The sequence below is a fragment of the Leptidea sinapis genome, chromosome 18 (assembly GCF_905404315.1).
Source record: "Leptidea sinapis chromosome 18, ilLepSina1.1, whole genome shotgun sequence".
NCBI lineage: Eukaryota > Metazoa > Arthropoda > Insecta > Lepidoptera > Pieridae > Leptidea > Leptidea sinapis.
In genome coordinates this window covers 9,217,451-9,236,251 of record NC_066282.1, presented here as the reverse complement: position 1 = coordinate 9,236,251, position 18,801 = coordinate 9,217,451, and the positions used below count along the sequence as shown (strand labels likewise).

The window sequence follows — 18,801 nt, the reverse complement described above, 5'->3', positions numbered from 1 at the left end:
TGCCACTCTTTTTAAATCAATATTAACAGCTTCATCATTTTACAAGTCATTTCAATTAGATTATATGTAAAGTGATATATGATATATAAAGTGATATAATATACAGATGCTATGTAAAGTGAGCTGTCTTTCAAGTTTTATTTTTACTCTTGTAGTTTTTTTTAAATATAGATTGATATCCTTAACTTACTAATGTAAATTATAAGGTATTTGATGTTTGAGTATTTTTGTTGCATCACTTAACATAGATTGGAATTTAAATAATTTGTGAAATGATGACGCTGTTAATGTTGTTTTAAAAGAGCAATGGTAAAGTTCAACCATTTAGGACGTGGTGGTAAATGGTGAAATACTTGTAAAACTTTTGACACTAATAAGTGTGATTTTTTCGACCTTAATGAATACTAATAATATTGATTTGATTTGAAATTGATTCTAATCTGCAGTACTAGTCTGTTTACGTTCTGTGTCATAATTATTCTAAATAGTTGCAATACAGTATGTACCATCATCATCACTTCAGCCGAAAGACGTCCACTGCTGGACAAAGGCCTCCCCAAAAGATCGCCATGACGAGTAGTCCTGCGCTGCCCACATCCAATGTGTTCCGGCGATCTTGACCAGATCGTTGGTTGATCTTGTTGGGGGTCTACCAACACTACGTCTTCCGGTACGTGGTCGCCATTCGAGGACTTTACTGCCCCAACAGCCATCTGTCCGTCAAGCTTTGTGCCCTGTCAACTGCCACTTCAGTTTTGCAACCATGCGGGCTAAATCGGTGACCTTGTTTCTCCTACGGATCTCCTCATTTCTGATTCAACCTTGCAGGCAAACTCCGAGCATAGCCCGCTCCATTGCCCTCTGCGCGACAATGATCTTCATCCTAAGACCCATAGTTAGCGACCACATTTGCGTTCAGTATGTCATCACTGGCATCACACACTGGTTAAAAACTTTCGTCTTCAGACACTGTGGTTTTTTGGACGAGAAGATTTTACGGAGCTTCCCGAAGGCAGCCCATAGACACAGTGTAATTTTGTGTGGTAATAGTAGGTCATATTTTAGGACAAGCTGCTTAATGGGCTATCTTTCAGATGCTCGGTACCGGCGGTTCAGGCCAATTCAATTGCTCAGTAACGGGAGGGCGGGGTAGTGGGGTGACAATAAGCTGGCAGCACGAAGGAAGGACACTTCATTCTTCGCAGCCCAGATTAGCCGTAGGCCCGGTGCGAGCTCATCACGCAGGCCTCTACCAGTGCACTGCCTACGACCATTCTGATTCTGGCGTGGCTTCAGCTGAACTTGTTATTGCTGGTAATATTTTACACAATGTTTTGCATGCCTTTATCACTATTACTTGGCATTTCACGAGAAATAGATTTAAACAATTTGTTATATTCAAGTGATAGCCCTCACTTCTGGGATTAATAATAGAAAATAAGTTTGTAACCAAAATTATATAATATATACCAAATAATTCAAGAAACAAACATAATAAAGCAATTTTAAACAAGAAATACTAAAATTTACGACCTATTCGTACTCGAACGGTTTGCTCAGTTGGAAAGAGCGCTCGAACGGAACCCGAAAGGTCGCGGGGTCGAGTCGCGCATTGTTCATAAATTTTGGTACAAATTAAATTTGTGTAATTAATTCCAGAGGTAAGGGTTATCACTTTACAATAAAAAATTGTTAAGATTTGAAAGAGCGATATCTCAAGTCAATTTTCTAATATGCAATTATTAGGATAGAGCAGGTTATCAACTGTAAAGTAGACCCTGTAGATGAAGCCACAACCTGAGAGTTGAACACGACCAAGATTTAAGAACCATGTGTACTCGAACGAATGAATCAGTTGGAAAGAGCGCTCGGACGGAACCCGAGAGGTCCCGTATTCGAGTCCCGCATCGTTTATAAACTTTGGTTACGAATTTTATTATTTGTATAATGAAATAGATTTCTTCGCGCCACACCTAATGAGTGCGGGGAAGCATTGATCGGGCTTGTAGCCACGGGTGGGTGATTCTGGTAGAAGTGGATGCTTCTGGAGATCTTTTTAATGGAAATGAATTAATTACAAACGAGCGTATGATTCAACTAATGGTTGTTAATCAACGTCGTCTTACTCTCATGCAACACAGGCGTACAATTTTTAAAAGCACCCAACGGCGCTATTCACCAAATTTCCAAATGATTGACATTGAAGTTTCGATCCTATCCAAGTATTGCACTAGATAAGGGGTGCTCAAACGGTCGATCGCGAGTGCTTTTTGAGTCGAACTCGAGAAAAAAATCCGATATAAAACTATTCGCAGATTTTGTTTTAGGTAACTAAAATCAGTAATTACGTACCGTCTTATGAAAAGTATGCTCAGGACATGAAGTGTCATGCAGATTTAACACACAAAGAACTTTAGACACTAGAGCGCGTTTATTTTGTATGAACCAATAAACTAGCAATTTTGAATAATTATGACTTTTTCATTGACATTTTAGAGCAGACCTACACTTACCTTGACTAAAAAATTTATATTATTGTGCGCAAAACTAATATCTGTCATCGTGACACTCTACCTAGAAGACAATCCTTCATCACACATACTTCAAGCCTCTCAGAGTCGATCCATCATCATAATTTTGAGCCAGCAGTTCAAGCTTGAGCACCCCTGCACTAGATTCTTATTCTGAAAGCGTTAATTAAATAGCCGCTCGTCAACGGCATTTGAACAACAAACTTGCACGAAGTTACTATTATTGTTCTACCAAAACTTAAATATTTGTACTACTATTAGAAGGGTTATCTATGCTCTATTATAATACAATGCTTTAAGTTTTCAACTCAAACGTCAAAATTTTGCAAAATAAGCATGTATAAAACAAATGACGTTCGATCTTGTTACGATGATACGCATCGTACGATTTCCCTAAATCGAAACGTAAGTAACTTTGTCACAGTCGGAACTGAACCGTGCATTGTGATACAAGAATACGAAATTAAACTTTTTGACATAAAGTATTGATACGACAATAGGCCTACTGGTTGTTTCGTTCTTTAAAAAAACCAATTATTAACTTGCCAGCATTTGGTGGCAAGAATTAGGTCTAATAGCTATTTAGAACACCCCGCCATATAACATATAACAGTGGGAGGCTCCTTTGTACAGGATGCCGGCTAGATTATGGGTAACACAACGGCGCCTATTTCTGCCGCAAAGTAGTAATGTGTAAGCATTAATGTGTTTCGGTCTGAAGGGCGCCGTAAGTAGTGAAATTACTGGGCAAATGAGACTTAACATCTTATGTCTCAAGGTGACGAGCGCAATTGCAGGGTCGCTTAGATTTTATGGAGTTTTTCAAGAATCCTGAGCGGCACTGCATTGTAATCGCCAAGGCGTATCAATTACCATCTGCTGAATGTCCTGCTTGTCTCGTCCCTTATTTTCAATAAAAAATTAAAAAAAGTAAGTTGACAGAATTTTATATATTAGATTATTCGATTTTTGAGATCATGGGAAAGTATCTGTATTAGATTTAGAAACATACTATAATATAAGTATTTGAAATTAATTTCAACTTGATACGCCCACGAGTAATTAAAGATCAGATGAACACAAAAGGCATTTATTGTCTCAAAATAGATTCCTTTAGAGTTCTTTGATGTCATTTCTAATATACAAGATACTACTACCGCTTCAGAAACAAATGACACTCTGAGAGAGAAGAAACGGCGCAAGACTCTCCCAGTATTTGGTTTTTTTTCTTTTTTTTTGCATTGCACATTGCACAATTTTGACGATGTGATCTAATAATGTGTTTTTTTTATCGATGTAACCTTAAATACAGTATTGAAAGCTTAGACTACGTTTTAGACAGGCCTCCGCGGCTTGTGACCACATTCAGTGAAGCTGTGACGAGAGTGGGACAGACTATTGCTCTGCGATGTGCTGCTACGGGCATACCACCTCCCAGGATTCTTTGGACCTTGGACGACCGGCCTTTACCGGCGCTACCTGACAAGTAAATTTGTTATCTTTTTCAACTTAGAAATAGAATAACACTTTATTAGAAATAAAAAACACTCACACAAAAACACAACAATATCAAATATTAATTAAAATCTTAAAATACTAAATTAAATAAGATAACAAGTATTAATAAAAGTAACTGTGCGGCGCGTGATGCCTTGCTTAAAGGAGCTGACTCAATACATTGTTGGTCAGTGCAGAAGACACCAACACCACACTGGTTTTCAGCAGCCCCTCGTGACATTTGGAGTAGTCAGTTGCTTTACGGCCGTTTTCAATAACCTATCTATCCTTAGTTTAACTTACTAGAGGTAGACAAATTTATCCTTTTACGCTTACTTATATTTCAATAACCTATCGAGATAAAGCATTGGACTATAACTATATTGGACATAGCTAGGGATAAATAAGATCTTGTTATTACATAGGCTGCACTAAAAGTATCGGGAATGGCATAATTCCACTGTTCCTGTCATATTAAAAACTTTTTAATTGAAAACTCATTGGTTTTAAAAATCGAATACCATTTATTTATTTAAAAAAGGATCCTCGGTCTTGTTACAAGGTGTTGTCAAACTTGTTTAGTCGTTGAGAAAAACGAATTGACTCGAGAAAATTCTAGAGCGATGATTTATTATGTTTAAATTTTACTTTTGAAGTGGTTTAAAACAAAAACAGTGTGTTGACCGGATGATTTCTGCATTTGGTGATGAAGCCCCATCCAAAACCACAATTTATCGCTGGTTTGCTGAATTTCAGTGATGATCCCCGTCAAGGTCGTCCAAAAACTGCAGTCACAAAAGAAAACGTTGATGCTGTGCGTAAGCTGATTGAGGAAGATCGACATGTGACATACCGCGAAATTCAGGCAACTTTAGACATTGGCATGAGTCAAATACAAATAATGTTGCATGAACAATTAGGTGTAAAAAAGTTGTTTTCTCGATGGATACCGCACTGTGAAGAGCAAAAAGCGCCTCGCGTTCCTTGGCGCGTCAGTACTCTCGAAATATTCCACGCAGGATCCTCAAATGCTGTAAACAACATCGTATCAGGTGACGAATCCTGGATATACACGTACGAACCCGAAACAAAAAACCAGTCACGAGTTTGGGTGTTCGAAAATAAGTTAAAGCCAACAAAAATTGTTCGTTCACGGAGTGTTGCAAAAAAATGGTGGCCACATTTGTCTCCAAACCGGCCATGTTGCGACTATTCCTCTTGAGGGACAAAGAACGGTTAATGCAGAATGGTATGCTAGCATTTGTTTGCCACAGGTCGTTTCTGAACTCCGTAAAGAGAACTGCAACCGCCGCATCATTCTCCATCACGACAATGCGAGTTCTCACACCGCGCACAGAACAAAAGAGTTTTTAGAGCAAGAAAACATAGAATTATTAGACCATCCGCCGTACAGCCCCGACCTAAGCCCTAATGATTTCTATACTTTCCCTAAAATAATGAAGAAATTGCATGGTCAGAGATTTTCATTACCTGAAGAAGCTGTGGACGCCTACAAAACGGCCATTTTGGAGACCTCAACTTCCGAATGGAATGGTTGCTTCAATGATTAGTTCCATCGTATGGAAAAATGTGTCAAATTTCGCGGAGAACACTTCCAAAAGCAATTAATACATTTTTAAATAGTAATGTTGTGTCATTTCCTTGATTCCCGAAATTTAAGATACAATGCACATCAAGGATAATTATTTATATTATATACTAGCTGCCCCGACAGACGTTGTTCTGTAGATAGTAAAAAAACAACTGTTTTATATTTCAAAACATCAAAAATTATTTCGTAAATATGCTCTCTGTTGTTAGATTGAAATTGTTTCACAGCGGAACTGTCAAACCGTGCGTCACTAAATTCTCTCATAGAAAATATGTCCATACAAAACAAATATTGAAAATAAAAATATTTATGGGTCCCAAATCGAAATAAAAACTACCCTATCTCTCAAGTTGGACCAAACTGCACTCCATGAAGTAATCACCATTAAAATCCGTTCATTAGTTTAGGAGTCCATTGAGGACAAACATTGTGACACGAGATTTATATATATTAAGAAGATTATAACTTGTTTGTAATATGTATTGAAATAAGGTAGCTAATTAAAATATATTTCGCATTTACCAATTTTTCTTTGGTATTATTAGGTTTATATTTATTGATTTATAGTTTACTCACAAAAAAAAGAATCTTTAAAATTGGTACAGAATTAGCAGAGGAATCAGGTGAAGATGACACTTCTTTTTTACCAGTGGGAGGCTCATTTGCACAGGATTCCGGCTAGATTATGGGTACCACAACGGCGCCTATTTCTGCCGTGAAGCAGTAATGTGTAAGCATTACTGTGTTTCGGTCTAAAAGGCGACGTAGCTAGTGAAATTACTGGGCAAATGAGACTTAACATCTTGTCTCAAGGTGACGAGCGCAGTTGTAGTGCCGCTCAGAAATTTTGGGATTTCAAGAATCCTGAGCAGCACTGCATAGTAATGGGCACGGCGTATCAATTACCATCAGCTGAACGTCCTGCTCGTCTTGTCCCTTATTTTCATTTAAAAAAAAAACTACAACTGACAGTGGTCAAAAAAAGAAAAGGGCCAGAGTTTAATACAGTTTGAACCATAGTCTTATAGTATTTACGTATAAGTACTAGCATAGTATAATAAAAACACTATTATGAACCACTTGAATAGAATATATATTCAATTATTTCACTATAACCACAATTATATACAAGTAACACTAAACGACTTATATCAATAGGGCGACTTCCCTAGGGTGACCAACAGCCAGCACCCAAGTGCCCAATAGCTGAGAGCAATTCATAACAGTTACCTTACTACCAATCTTAATAATACGAAACTACCAACATCATAATAAAGTGACATCAATAAAATTTTAGAAAATTTATTGAATCAGGCGTTACTTTGCGGAAATCCATAATTATTTGGCGTTTATAAACTAAGTTGTGACACTTGTAACGGGGTATATATAGGTCAAACAGGTCGAACTTTTGAAATTAGATTAAAGGAACATATTGCCGCATTTAGGAATAATCATCCCGAAAAATCACAATTCGCGAAACATTCAATTTATACAGGTCACTCACTCGGAAACAATAATAATTTTAATATTTTACATACACGTGAAAAAGGATTTCGCTTAAATGTGTTAGAGCAATGAGAAATAATAAAACACAAAAAATTTTTACATTGTTGAATGAATAAACAAATTTAGTCCCATCACCTTTGTTACGTGTCTCTTCCGGGGGTAATACGTCTCAACAGACGACCAATCACAGCGCGTCATTTCATGGGACGAGGGTATAAGAGAGCGGCTTCCGGCTCATTCGATTCAGTCTTGTGCCAAATTTTGGCGAGACAACACGGCCTGAGGATGCCTCGTGTAGAGGCGAAACACGTGTCGAATTGTTTTAAAAACGAATATTGGCGGAATTAACACTAAAGAAAACTTAAATCATTTGTATAATAAGATTTTATACAATTACTAGAACAATATAATATTAACAGGTTACAAATGATTCTCTTAATATTATCATAACTGATTGTTGGTACTAATTGGAATGTCAAATAACTATAACAATAGAGACTAACAAATTGTGCAAGAGAAGAGATCATTTCTAATAGAGAGAGGAAGATAGAAGAGAAAAGCGAATCTATTGTTACTGTAATGCTCCTCGTTTGCTCACGAGTGAAACAACTAATCTTTACTATGTAGCTACACCCGGACACGTCTGCACTCAAGCAGTAGCCGATTAGAACTGGCCTTCCTCTTTTTTTTTGCGCCCAAACAAGGGAAAGGGCTACCCTCCGGGATAACGACGGGAGGGAGGTGGTGAATGCTCATGCATACCAACGCAGCCTGAGTCTGCGTTGGTTATGTGGGAATCACGTGAAACCTAGGTGGCTACCCACTAAACACCACCTGCAGTTGGCTTTGGGCAGGTGCCCTCTAAGCCTACATCGAAGGCGACCTTCTCTTGGGGAGAGAGAGGCGCAAGCGGCACTCCCTTTTGAGTTTCCGCTGGGATAAGGCCTTCCGCTGTACTGTGCATTCCTTATATAGCACTCAACGTCACACGGTTAATGTCACAGTCTATGTCGTGGCAGTGATAATGTTAGTTAACATATACTCTGTTAAGACTAGATGTCAGTACACTACAGTTACTGTAACCTATTTTGACTGACAAATCGTAAACGGTCATTCACGCTTCCAATTAGCTTATCAGCAAATTGAATATTTAACCAATACCTAACGCACACATTGACAATGACTGCACTATTACTAGTAGTATTGTTTTAAAATGTTATCATTTTAACTTATTTATCAACACTGCTTTACTCACGTTTTATCGGTGTGGGTACCGACTAGTTTCACACCATTCGGAGGTCCTTAATCAGGGTGAGTGTAGAGGGTTCGCGATAACGTCCCGACCGATACCCACACCGATAAAACGCGAGTAAAGCCGTATTAATAAATAAGTTAATAATGTCTCACGAAAGTTTTAATAATTTGATAATATCATTTTAATGTTAGATAAAGAAGCGCTTAACATAGATACATAAAATCACGCCTCTTTCCCGTAGGGGTAGGCATAGACCACTTCTTTCCAGTTGCTACGATCCTTACATACTTGTTTCGCTTCATCCACTTTCATTATTCCTTTCATACACGCTCTCCGGTTTAGGGTACTCTTGACCTGGTCTTTTTTCAAGACGTCCCTGATTTGATCTTGAAACGTCCGCCTAGGTCAACCCCTTCCAACACTTTCATTCACAATGGCCTTATACAATTTCTTCGTTAATCGTTCTTCATTCATTCTCTCAACATGTCCAAACCATCTCAGCATACCTTTCTCAATTTTTGTCACAACATCTTTCAGACAACAACGTTTCCTTATCTCACTATTTCTTATCCTGTCACTCAGTTTTACTCCTATCATACTTCTCAACGCTCTCATCTCAACTGCATTTATTCTGCTTTCATGTTTCTTCTGCCATAGCCAACTTTCACTTCCGTACATAAGTGTTGGAACCAACACCCCCTCATGCACAGCCAAACGAGCCTTATTAGACACCTTCAGCCTGTTCATAAAGGAGTGCAAAGCTCTATTCACCATGTTTCCTGCATTCACTCTTCTTTCAATATCACTCTCATACTTTCTACTAGAAGCGCTTAAGCCCAACACATTTATCTATAGTGAGGATTTTTTTGGACTGGCAACACGAAAACAGAGAAGGACAAATGGAGCAAAGGAATAATAGATTATTATGTAAAATTCAATAAGCGAAAAAAGAAAGATAGATGGATTTTGAAAGATGTGAGAAGAAGTTACAGTCAAGAGCGGGAATCAAATGATCTAAATTGGCCAGTCATCGAAAATAAAGTAAATATTACGAGGAGACCTTTCCCAGGAACGGACAAACAGACGAAGATGTCAGTATCTTCGCTAGAGTTATATATTAATTTAAGTGTATTATGTGAATCGTCTCTGAATAAAAGGCTTAAAAGTAAAGTACACTGAAGGATGAATGGAAGGAAGTTGGATGAAAATACGGACATACCACTTGGACGTACAAAGAAAACTAAAACTATTTCCACGTTAAATAGCAAGGCTGATCCGTTGAATGCAATGATGGCTAGCACTTGGATTTCAAATAGTCGCCCCATTGAAACTGGCTGATACTAGCACTCAGTACAACATTCGTGCCTCGCGAAATAATTTGCACTTCACTATCAACGTACGTCAATATCTACATTTTATATTAATAAAAATAGTTTAAAATAAACTAAAAAACACGCTTTGGTTACAAAAAAATGGTTGAAATTTAAAATTAGCATTAATACCTGCCTTAACGAAGATAAATGAAAAATATATATATATATTAACATAAATCTTATTTTACAAATTGAAAAATGGAATAATTTTACCAAATTAATGTAATGGCATAGGTCCTCTATAAATCTACGAAGTTTGAACGAAATCTGGTCGTTTATAGTGGGTACAAATTGAGCCCAAATAAGTTGGTTACAAACAAACATACATACAGGTGAAGCTAATAAAAAGCTTGTAAAAACAGGTAACGTTTATAAAGAGATTTTATAGGCGGATCTACTGAACAGATTTAAAAAAAATTGTTACCAATACGAAGATACATTATTTGTGACGAACATAGGCTATATAATATAAACCCGAAAATTTAAAAGACTTTTTCGTGGTAGTCAGATACTATCACCGCTACCATATTTTTGTTCTCCTGGTGTCTATGTAATACGTCGTGCACCTGACGTCAGAATATATTAATGTATACTCGCGTCATACAGAAGACAATCTCTTTTTCAACTTTGATCGCCTGGTACCAAACTGTATAATGCTTCTATCTCATTTTCTGAACTTGTATAATTAGGGTAGTATGTTAATCTGTAAAGTAATATTTTTGTTTGATTAACGCGAGTGGTTTAACATTTAAATCAAACACTTTTAAATGATTTAAACGCGTATAATTGTAACTGTGTTTTTAAATTAGATTTTTGCATAAAAGTTATATATTTATTATTATTTTAGTTAACGCGACGTTTCAAAACCTAACCTAAAAAAATAGTTTTCAGGGGGACTGTAAATAAAATGAGTCAAGATAGTATTTATCATAGTAGTCATTATGAAGCATTGCACCATTTATTGCCTCGGAGGTGGTATTTGCTGTAGATAGACGGGTTTTGGCAAATGGCAAATCTTATGTAAAAACACATTTACAATTATACGCATTTTAATCATTAAAAACTGTTTTATTTAAATAAGTAATCTTAACAAACAATTAAATAACGAAGAAAATATATTTCCAAATTCAAATATATTTTAGATACACTGTCAATACAAGAGCGGAAACAGTACCCGGAAGTGATGAAGGCAGTATAATATCAACGTTGAGCATCACAATACGAAGTGCCGATGAAGGAGGCCGATATGGATGTAACGCAACCAACTCTGGAGGATCCCAAGCCCATCACGCTAGACTTAATGTATTTGGTAATTGAAACGGACATAACCTCAAATGCAATACTTAAAACAACCAAAATATACTAATTTAATTTGTACCAAAATAAATTCAATCAAATCATTAATGTGCCATATAGGCCTATCGCAGATGACACACTGTTTTTGCAGATATTACATAGACTCTACGCACACGACGTACACTTTCGGTTATTTTGTCGGCAGAACTGTAGGGATGTACATGCAATGGATGTACAGAGATTGCGGTGTATTTATTTATTTATTTAGATTCACCAGTGGTAACTACAATAATACATTTATAATTATTATGCTAATTTACAAGGGTCTTATTACTAAATGCATTACCTTTTAAGGTGAATACCGCATGCTAAATTATGTGTGAAATAGTTACATAAAATAAGTATAAGTTATAAAACAACCATTCTATTATGTTATGAAATTAAGAAATTAACAAAATCTACTAAATAAGTCAAGATAAATGTATTAAACAAATCAAGAATACTTATAAATTATTTATTTACAATACATTTTTTTACATTTTTGCGAATCCTTGGCAAGGAATCACTGAATGGGTCTAAGCATTTATAATCGTTTATAATTCTGCATAATCGCGACACAGGTGAATTATTATTTCGTACTTGAGATATAAAAAAGAAGAAATAGAGAATTTTTGGTTCATCCTATACTTTCAGAAAGATTATTAAGGGACTGTTTCATATTAAACATTTAGTTCTAAAACTACATCCAAATAAATTTGCACACTTTCAATTTCTGTCATGACTCATGATACTCTGCCATAGATGTATGCAGTGCTGGTCTGTTTTCTATTTCTTGAATCAACATTGATGTCTAGCGACATGATACACGTCAATCACTAGCAAGTGCAGTCTACAGTCTAAAGTGAGCTTCGTCTCCGTTAGCATGTGTTGACGCGAACGTTACCTATATTTTTTGGCGCACTTTTTGTGCGGCGTGGTGCTGCGCGGTCTGTCATATCTACGAGGATATTTTGTGTGTCTGACATTATGCGCGTCGTATGCGTTACTGCATATAAGTCTATATGTTTTATTACCACAGATTAAAAAGTGCGTCACGGATAGTCTGTCGTCTGCGAGAGGCTAATTCATAACATTACACACCACATTATTCAATATGAAATTAAATAAAAAGAGTGAACGCTGTCCCGGAATAAGTAAATCTGTCATTGAAAAATGTGGTGTTATTCTCGTAAATTTAACGTTATGTATCGAAATATTTCCTTTTCAGGCCCACCTAATATTAGATACTTACCAGCAATCCACGTTAAAATTGAAACGGATGTTACTCTGTATTGTCCATACTCTGGATACCCCATAAAGTAAGTTTTCTGGCAGATTAAGTTGTTATAAAATCACTCATGTAATGTCGAATGATAAGTATATTTTTAGGGAAGTGGTATGGCGTCGAGATGATGGTTCTGTTATCGAGGCGCCGGGGAACTCTGTCAATGATCGTGGAGTTTTGAGTCTTAGTTCAGTTCGGGGCTCTTCAGCTGGTGGCTATACTTGTGAAGTTAAAGCTGACAGTGGGGAGTTGGCAAGAAGAACTGTACGCATAGATGTCCACAGTAAGATATGCAATATGAAATTGCCTGTTAGATTCCTTTAAAGCAGGGTATTCACTGTCTGAGTACACTCAGATGACTTTTCGTGCTCGGACGCTACTTGTGTAAAGTGTAAACGTGATCTAAACGCACTCAGACGACGGCATAAAATGTACGGCGATCATTCTATAAAACCAGAATAGATTCTGGATGCGCCATAATTATCTATTCTCTCTTCGTATCATTTTGTTAAGGCAAATTATAGTGCAGACGATTTCTGTAAAAAAAAACACAGAGAGATACCATAGACAACAGACGCATTGGCTTTGCAATTTTAATACCATATGTTTTCCCACGCACGCGTTAATACAGATTCCTTAAAAAAAATTTTTTGTTACTATTAATTAATGTTAGATGGAAAAAGTCTTATTTGGCGGTTTTCAATTTTTTTTTTTCGCTTTTCTTACATTTGAGTTTGTATAATATATCATATTGAACTTCTATAATATTGATTGCATCTTCGGTTCCTGGCACCAACAGAACAGTTGTTCTCAAATTGATATTGTAAGGAGACCAACGCTATTTGCACGGTGGAGTGGTATTTGTGAAACAACATCCGAGTGTACTCTTATGGTATCTAGATCGTAGGAGTGCACTCGTTTCGAGTGTACTCGGATAGTGGAAATCCCGCTTTAGATTTGATTAAGTGATTGTGATAACAATATAATTATAATAATTCAATTAAAACAATGATAATCTATACATATAGACAAATCACGTCTTATAAAAACAAAGCCGAAATATGAAACATGCCACAAATTACACCATAATACGCTTAGATATACATTGCCCCATTTACTCCAGTTGTTTAAAATGTTCTTAGTCAATAAGCAGCAATGTATTACATTTGTTCCAAAACCATTTCTTAACGGTTTATATAAAGCTTTTATTTATATAAAAAATAATTATATGTCTACAGAATATGAGAAGAAAATAAATTTTTTCCTTACATTTCTATCTTTAATAGACATTGCGAAAAAAAATTACAAAGTACCTTTACAGTTGGAGCCATGTCAATCATCCATCTAGATAAAAATTGTTTGATAAATTATTAACTGTTAACCAATACTAAAACATGACATGCTTTTGTTTTTTTTTATAAAGAAAATTGTATTATTTTTGTAATAAATTAAAAATGCATCTAATTATGAAATAAAACGACGGCGATCTTGTGTAAGAGAGGTAAGCTCCGCTCGATAACTCAAGGCGTTGTCTTGGTCCCACAGCCTTAAGCACCGTCCTCATATGTATGTAGAACTTGAATTAATATTATAATTATTACTATCGTGCGTGCTCCGATTCGGGTATTCTAGTGCGAAGTTAAAGAATTGTTCTATTACTGTATTGTGCTAATGGCATTGAACGAGATAATGCATCCCAAAGTTTTTAGGGGCTATTTGTGTGTCAGCTATCTGCAATTATTGAGATCATAACCAAAATTAGGCACCTTATGTTGTTTCATTTTTATCTCGGCTATATATGCGGATGACAATGCCATTAGCAATGAAATTATATTGAGTACATTCTAGAACGATTCTATAATTTGGATATTTTTACAGAGCCACCAAAAATTATGCCATTCCAATTTCCTGAAGAATTAGAATTTGGCGGAAGCACGCAGGCTACTTGCAGCTTGGTGTCTGGAGACAAACCTATTCAGTTTTCCTGGCATAAGGACAATTTACCAATACCATCAGTGCTAAAGGTAGGCATAAAATATAGTAGATATTTAGTATTATGTGTAATAATTTTTGAAGTTATACTTCTTTAGGCGCGTTATGAAAAATGATGAGAGTGAATTTTAAGATGCGCGCGCATCACTGTAACACGAAAGTAACATTATGAAGTTGGTTCCTAAAATTTTCTGACCTTTGCGACATTCGTTATTTTTTTTTGGTTTCTTCATCCATTATTAGGACACGCAAAGGGTTCAAGCCCGTACAGACGTATTCGTTATTTACGTACAGGCTGATCCGTGGCCAAAACAACTGCCACCTCTTCGATTTCCCGTAGCATTATTGAGACCCCTATTGTATTTATTAATATTTCTATTCCCTTGTTAGGTGGAGCAGAAAAACATGGATTTCTTCACAATTTTAGTAATTCAAGACCTTAACTCAATGCACAGCGGAGAGTATTCTTGTCGGGCTACAAATGATTATGGATCTGCAACCCATACTGCTTCACTCGTAGTTAAAGGTACATTACTTTCTATTACTTATCAATAACATTATTAATTAATATGAAGTCTTTCGACTATTATTAGGGCTGTTAGACATCTTCGGATAGGCGTGGATTATCGGGGAAGGAGACGGAGTTCCAATAATCACTTCACTTATAATTTGTTGATGTTACAATCAATAACTTTACAGAACAATCGCGACTGTTAAAATGAATTTAAACGTATCGTCCATCGAGTACGTAACGTGCGCACTCCGAGACGATCCAATAGTAACTGCCAAAGAGAATTTAAACACTACGTTCGTAACTACTTGTTTCCATATGACACCTTTTATAAAATGGCGCCCCAGAGTAGATCAGTGTTATCCGCTTCGTTTTTTGTCTAAAGTGACAGATAGCGTATTACAAATATGTTATCTAAATTGTAAATTAAAATGAGAAAGAAGTAGTTAATGGGTGATTTGATCAAATGAAGATTGTAAAATAATTTTAAAACAGACAATGAAGGAAACTTTAGTGAGTCGTACCTACATGAATGCAAGCTTAAATATTATTTTTTGTTCGTGAATACATAATTTGTTCCATTTTAATTGTTTTCTTTTTTATTTTCTTTAATATCTGAGATTAATGTTATATGTTTTCTAATAATAATAATTGTCGTGAACCTAGGCCGGCAGGAATCTATTTTTTATATTTATATTCATAACATTTTTTTTTTTTGTAAAAATATGTAATATAATAAATATAGGAAATAAGATTAGTAATAAATTTTAATAAAGAGTATAACAATAATAATCATAAAAGTACTTATATATTATATTTAAGTATTATATTTATAAGCAAATTATATGAACAGAATAGTCAACATACACAAAAGTTTTTAGCGTCTGGAGCCGAACTAGGAGGAACCTGTACTTCGGCTTACAGTGCCAATCCGCGTCATTATATGAGATAAATTACTTCTAATGCTTGCATTTACAAATACTATTGCATATTACGTAATTGGTGCAAAAATACCTCAGTACTTCTGTGTATCTTCTGGTGCAATGAGATCACGCATAAGCTTGTTGGCCTTCTGTTCCATACAGAACATATACTCTGGCATAATCTGTTTCATTTTCAACACCTTTATTCCCTTAAGGCTGGGGAACGAGCCAACGGCCTTGAGGAATCGAGCAGTGCTAGGGTATCTCTCTCGCACAAGATCGTCATAGTCTTAATTCAGAATTAGAGGCATTTTTTAATTTATTACAAACATAATACCATTTTCTTTACAAAAGTAACAAAACCATTAAATATAGTATTGGTATACAATTAATAAAGTTTTGTACAATTTTTATCAAGATTGAATGAATCGAAATGATTGCCGATTGAATGAATACCAATTGTAAACGTTAGGGTTATTTTGGTGATTTTTTTCCGCACTGTTATAGACATAAGAGAGAAGAAAAAATGAATTTTCTTCGCACATTCTATAGATATAAAATTATTTTTTGTAAAAATATAAGCTTTTATAATATAACTTGAATTAGATTTTTTTATGTAATAGGAGGACAAACGAGCGTACAGGTCACCTGTTGTTAAGTAATCACCGCCGCCCACAATAGAGAACACCAGAGGAATCACAGGAGCGTTGCCTGCCTTTAAGGAAGGTGTACGCGCTTTTTTTGAAGGTACCCATGTCGTATCGTCCCGGAAACACCGCACAAGGAAGTTCATTCCACAGCTTTGTAGTACGTGGAAGAAAGCTCCTTGAAAACCGCACTGTGGAGGACCGCCACACATCCAGATGGTGGGGATGATATCCTAACTTGTGGCGTGTCGTGCGAAGGTCGAATTCGGCGGCAGGAATCAGGTAAAACAGCTCTTCGGAACACACCTCACTTCGGAATTAATTGGCGGCCTTAAGATCACATCAGCGTGAATAATAAACAAAGCAGTGTTTACGCAGAGCCACCGTCATGGGTGTGGAAAGCACAAAACACATCAGTGTCAGCTGGAGCAGCGGTTCTGTTGCCCTGTTCTGCTAAAGGGCAACCATTGCCCCGAATATCCTGGGAGTATTCTACGGGTAAGTGAAATACTTTAGTTTTACTAGATTCAGGATACTAGATGCAGAAATGTTCTTATGGTGTCAACTTAAATATATATAAGAGTCAACGAAGCAGTTTTAAACATAACTGTGACGTTAATTTTTCACCATTCACCAGTATTTTTGCTCGGATCTTCTTATTTTTGAATCTTCTAACTAAACGAACCACAATATAAAGGTCATGAACTGTGGAGTGTTCATTGCGACTTTAGATTTGATAAAGGTTGAATGCTAGACGTTGGAAGAGAAGATCGATAAATCAATAATGTAATCAGTGAAGATACTAAATTACTTTACATTGATACCTTCCTCTTTCAAGCAAATGGGAAATATTACCAGGGTATTAATGGTCTTTGAATCTATATGATCAAGCACTGATTGAACTTAAGGGGTTAAAGGGATTGCTACATAAAAAGTTTAACCCAAAAATGTGAAAGCTTCCTGAGCTTCAAGCGGCCTCTTTTGTGACTATGGGTAGATGTTTTTTTTACATTCCTTAAACGGCCGTTCCCAATATACTATCTACGGGTAGAGATAAATTAGTACCTTCTACTGTCAGTAATTAGCTGTCAATAATCTGAAGCTGTTCCAATATGCCCGATAAGTCATTCTTATCGCCTTATATTGGGACACGTGAATTACAATTTCCATACAAACTTCTATCGCTGGTAAGCTTTACGACCTCCCATTGACAGAATATTTGTTTAAATGGACTGTACTTTATTATTTTATAATTGAGGGATTAATGTGAGTCCTCTTAGATCCCTACCTCAATGTGCAAAATCGGAACAAAGATGAAATAGCGACCACTAACCTTAAATTTCCTCGCCTCTTCCTGCCTCGGATCCAGCACTTTAACTTCCAGCTCGATGCACCGCACTCGTAGCTCAGTAGAAGTTCGTCACGGACGTTAAAAGGAGCTTTATGAATCGAAACCGTTACGTAAGACGCAACAATAGAACAAGGGGGTTTTCAAAGTACAAAGTGGCAGCACCTCTTCTTCACAGTGGTCGAACGCGGACTCACGACTCGTGTCTGTCGTTCACACAAGCCGGTGGGCGTTGACAGCTGTCACTTCGACAAGAGGAGGGTAGTTAGAAAATATAACTTTAGCGGTCACTTCTATCCACAACCGTTATTTGCACATTGATCGAACAGTTACCGTTGATAAGTTTTTTAGGACAGAAAAGTCAACGATAGTTACGGTTTTTATCTCAAGTAAGCCACAACCGGAGATAGACTGAATATTGGGAACGGCCGTAAAATTACTTCATGCAACGTAAGAAAGAGATAACAGGAAAATAATGCGCGTATAAACACGGTAAAATGGGTTTTCCCAGTGATTAAACGTGGCCAGAACGTTTTTTTGCCTCCAAAAATCAATGTGTGGTCATTTTTCAAAATCCGAGAGTATATATTTAAGAATATAAGAATTTCTCGCTTAATAGTAATACCGAGTATACCAGCTCCAAATGTAAAAGCTCGACAAAACGCGTATTACGATCTGATCTAGATTTTTGCACAGAAGAAGTGTGAGAAATATCATCCAAAATTTTGGAGTCGAGTACGAGATATGCAGAATATATTTACAAATTTGCTGCTTTAATTATATAATATATCTAATATCCATAGAAAGGCCTTTTGAGGTAGGGTAAAACATATCTTTAAAAAGATTGACGGCCTTATAAATAAACTTGGCATAAATTTATACCTGAGTATAATCCAAGAATATTCAAAATCTTGACTGTATCGCTTACAATGTCAATACAATGATTATTCTTAAGTTTTCCGAATGTCACGCAGCCTTTCAAATAA

General features: G+C 36.2%; 2 protein-coding genes across 2 annotated transcripts in view; both read left to right on the top strand.

The window, feature by feature from the left end:
• Nucleotides 1–4,011, top strand: part of LOC126969574 (cell adhesion molecule Dscam2-like) — a 49,518-nt gene extending 45,507 nt beyond the window's left edge. Inside the window, exons 8-9 of the mRNA XM_050815106.1 lie at nt 1,095–1,314; nt 3,874–4,011. Of these exons, the coding sequence (XP_050671063.1) occupies nt 1,095–1,314; nt 3,874–3,890 (237 nt within the window). The 3' untranslated portion in view covers nt 3,891–4,011. The remainder of the gene's footprint in view (nt 1–1,094; nt 1,315–3,873) is intronic.
• The window catches only part of LOC126969523 (cell adhesion molecule Dscam2-like), a 72,051-nt gene continuing 57,107 nt past the window's right edge, over nt 3,858–18,801 (top strand). Inside the window, exons 1-7 of the mRNA XM_050814988.1 lie at nt 3,858–4,017; nt 10,917–11,083; nt 12,338–12,428; nt 12,499–12,677; nt 14,273–14,418; nt 14,777–14,912; nt 16,846–16,965. Coding sequence (XP_050670945.1) covers nt 14,287–14,418; nt 14,777–14,912; nt 16,846–16,965 — 388 coding nt within the window. The 5' untranslated portion in view covers nt 3,858–4,017; nt 10,917–11,083; nt 12,338–12,428; nt 12,499–12,677; nt 14,273–14,286. The remainder of the gene's footprint in view (nt 4,018–10,916; nt 11,084–12,337; nt 12,429–12,498; nt 12,678–14,272; nt 14,419–14,776; nt 14,913–16,845; nt 16,966–18,801) is intronic.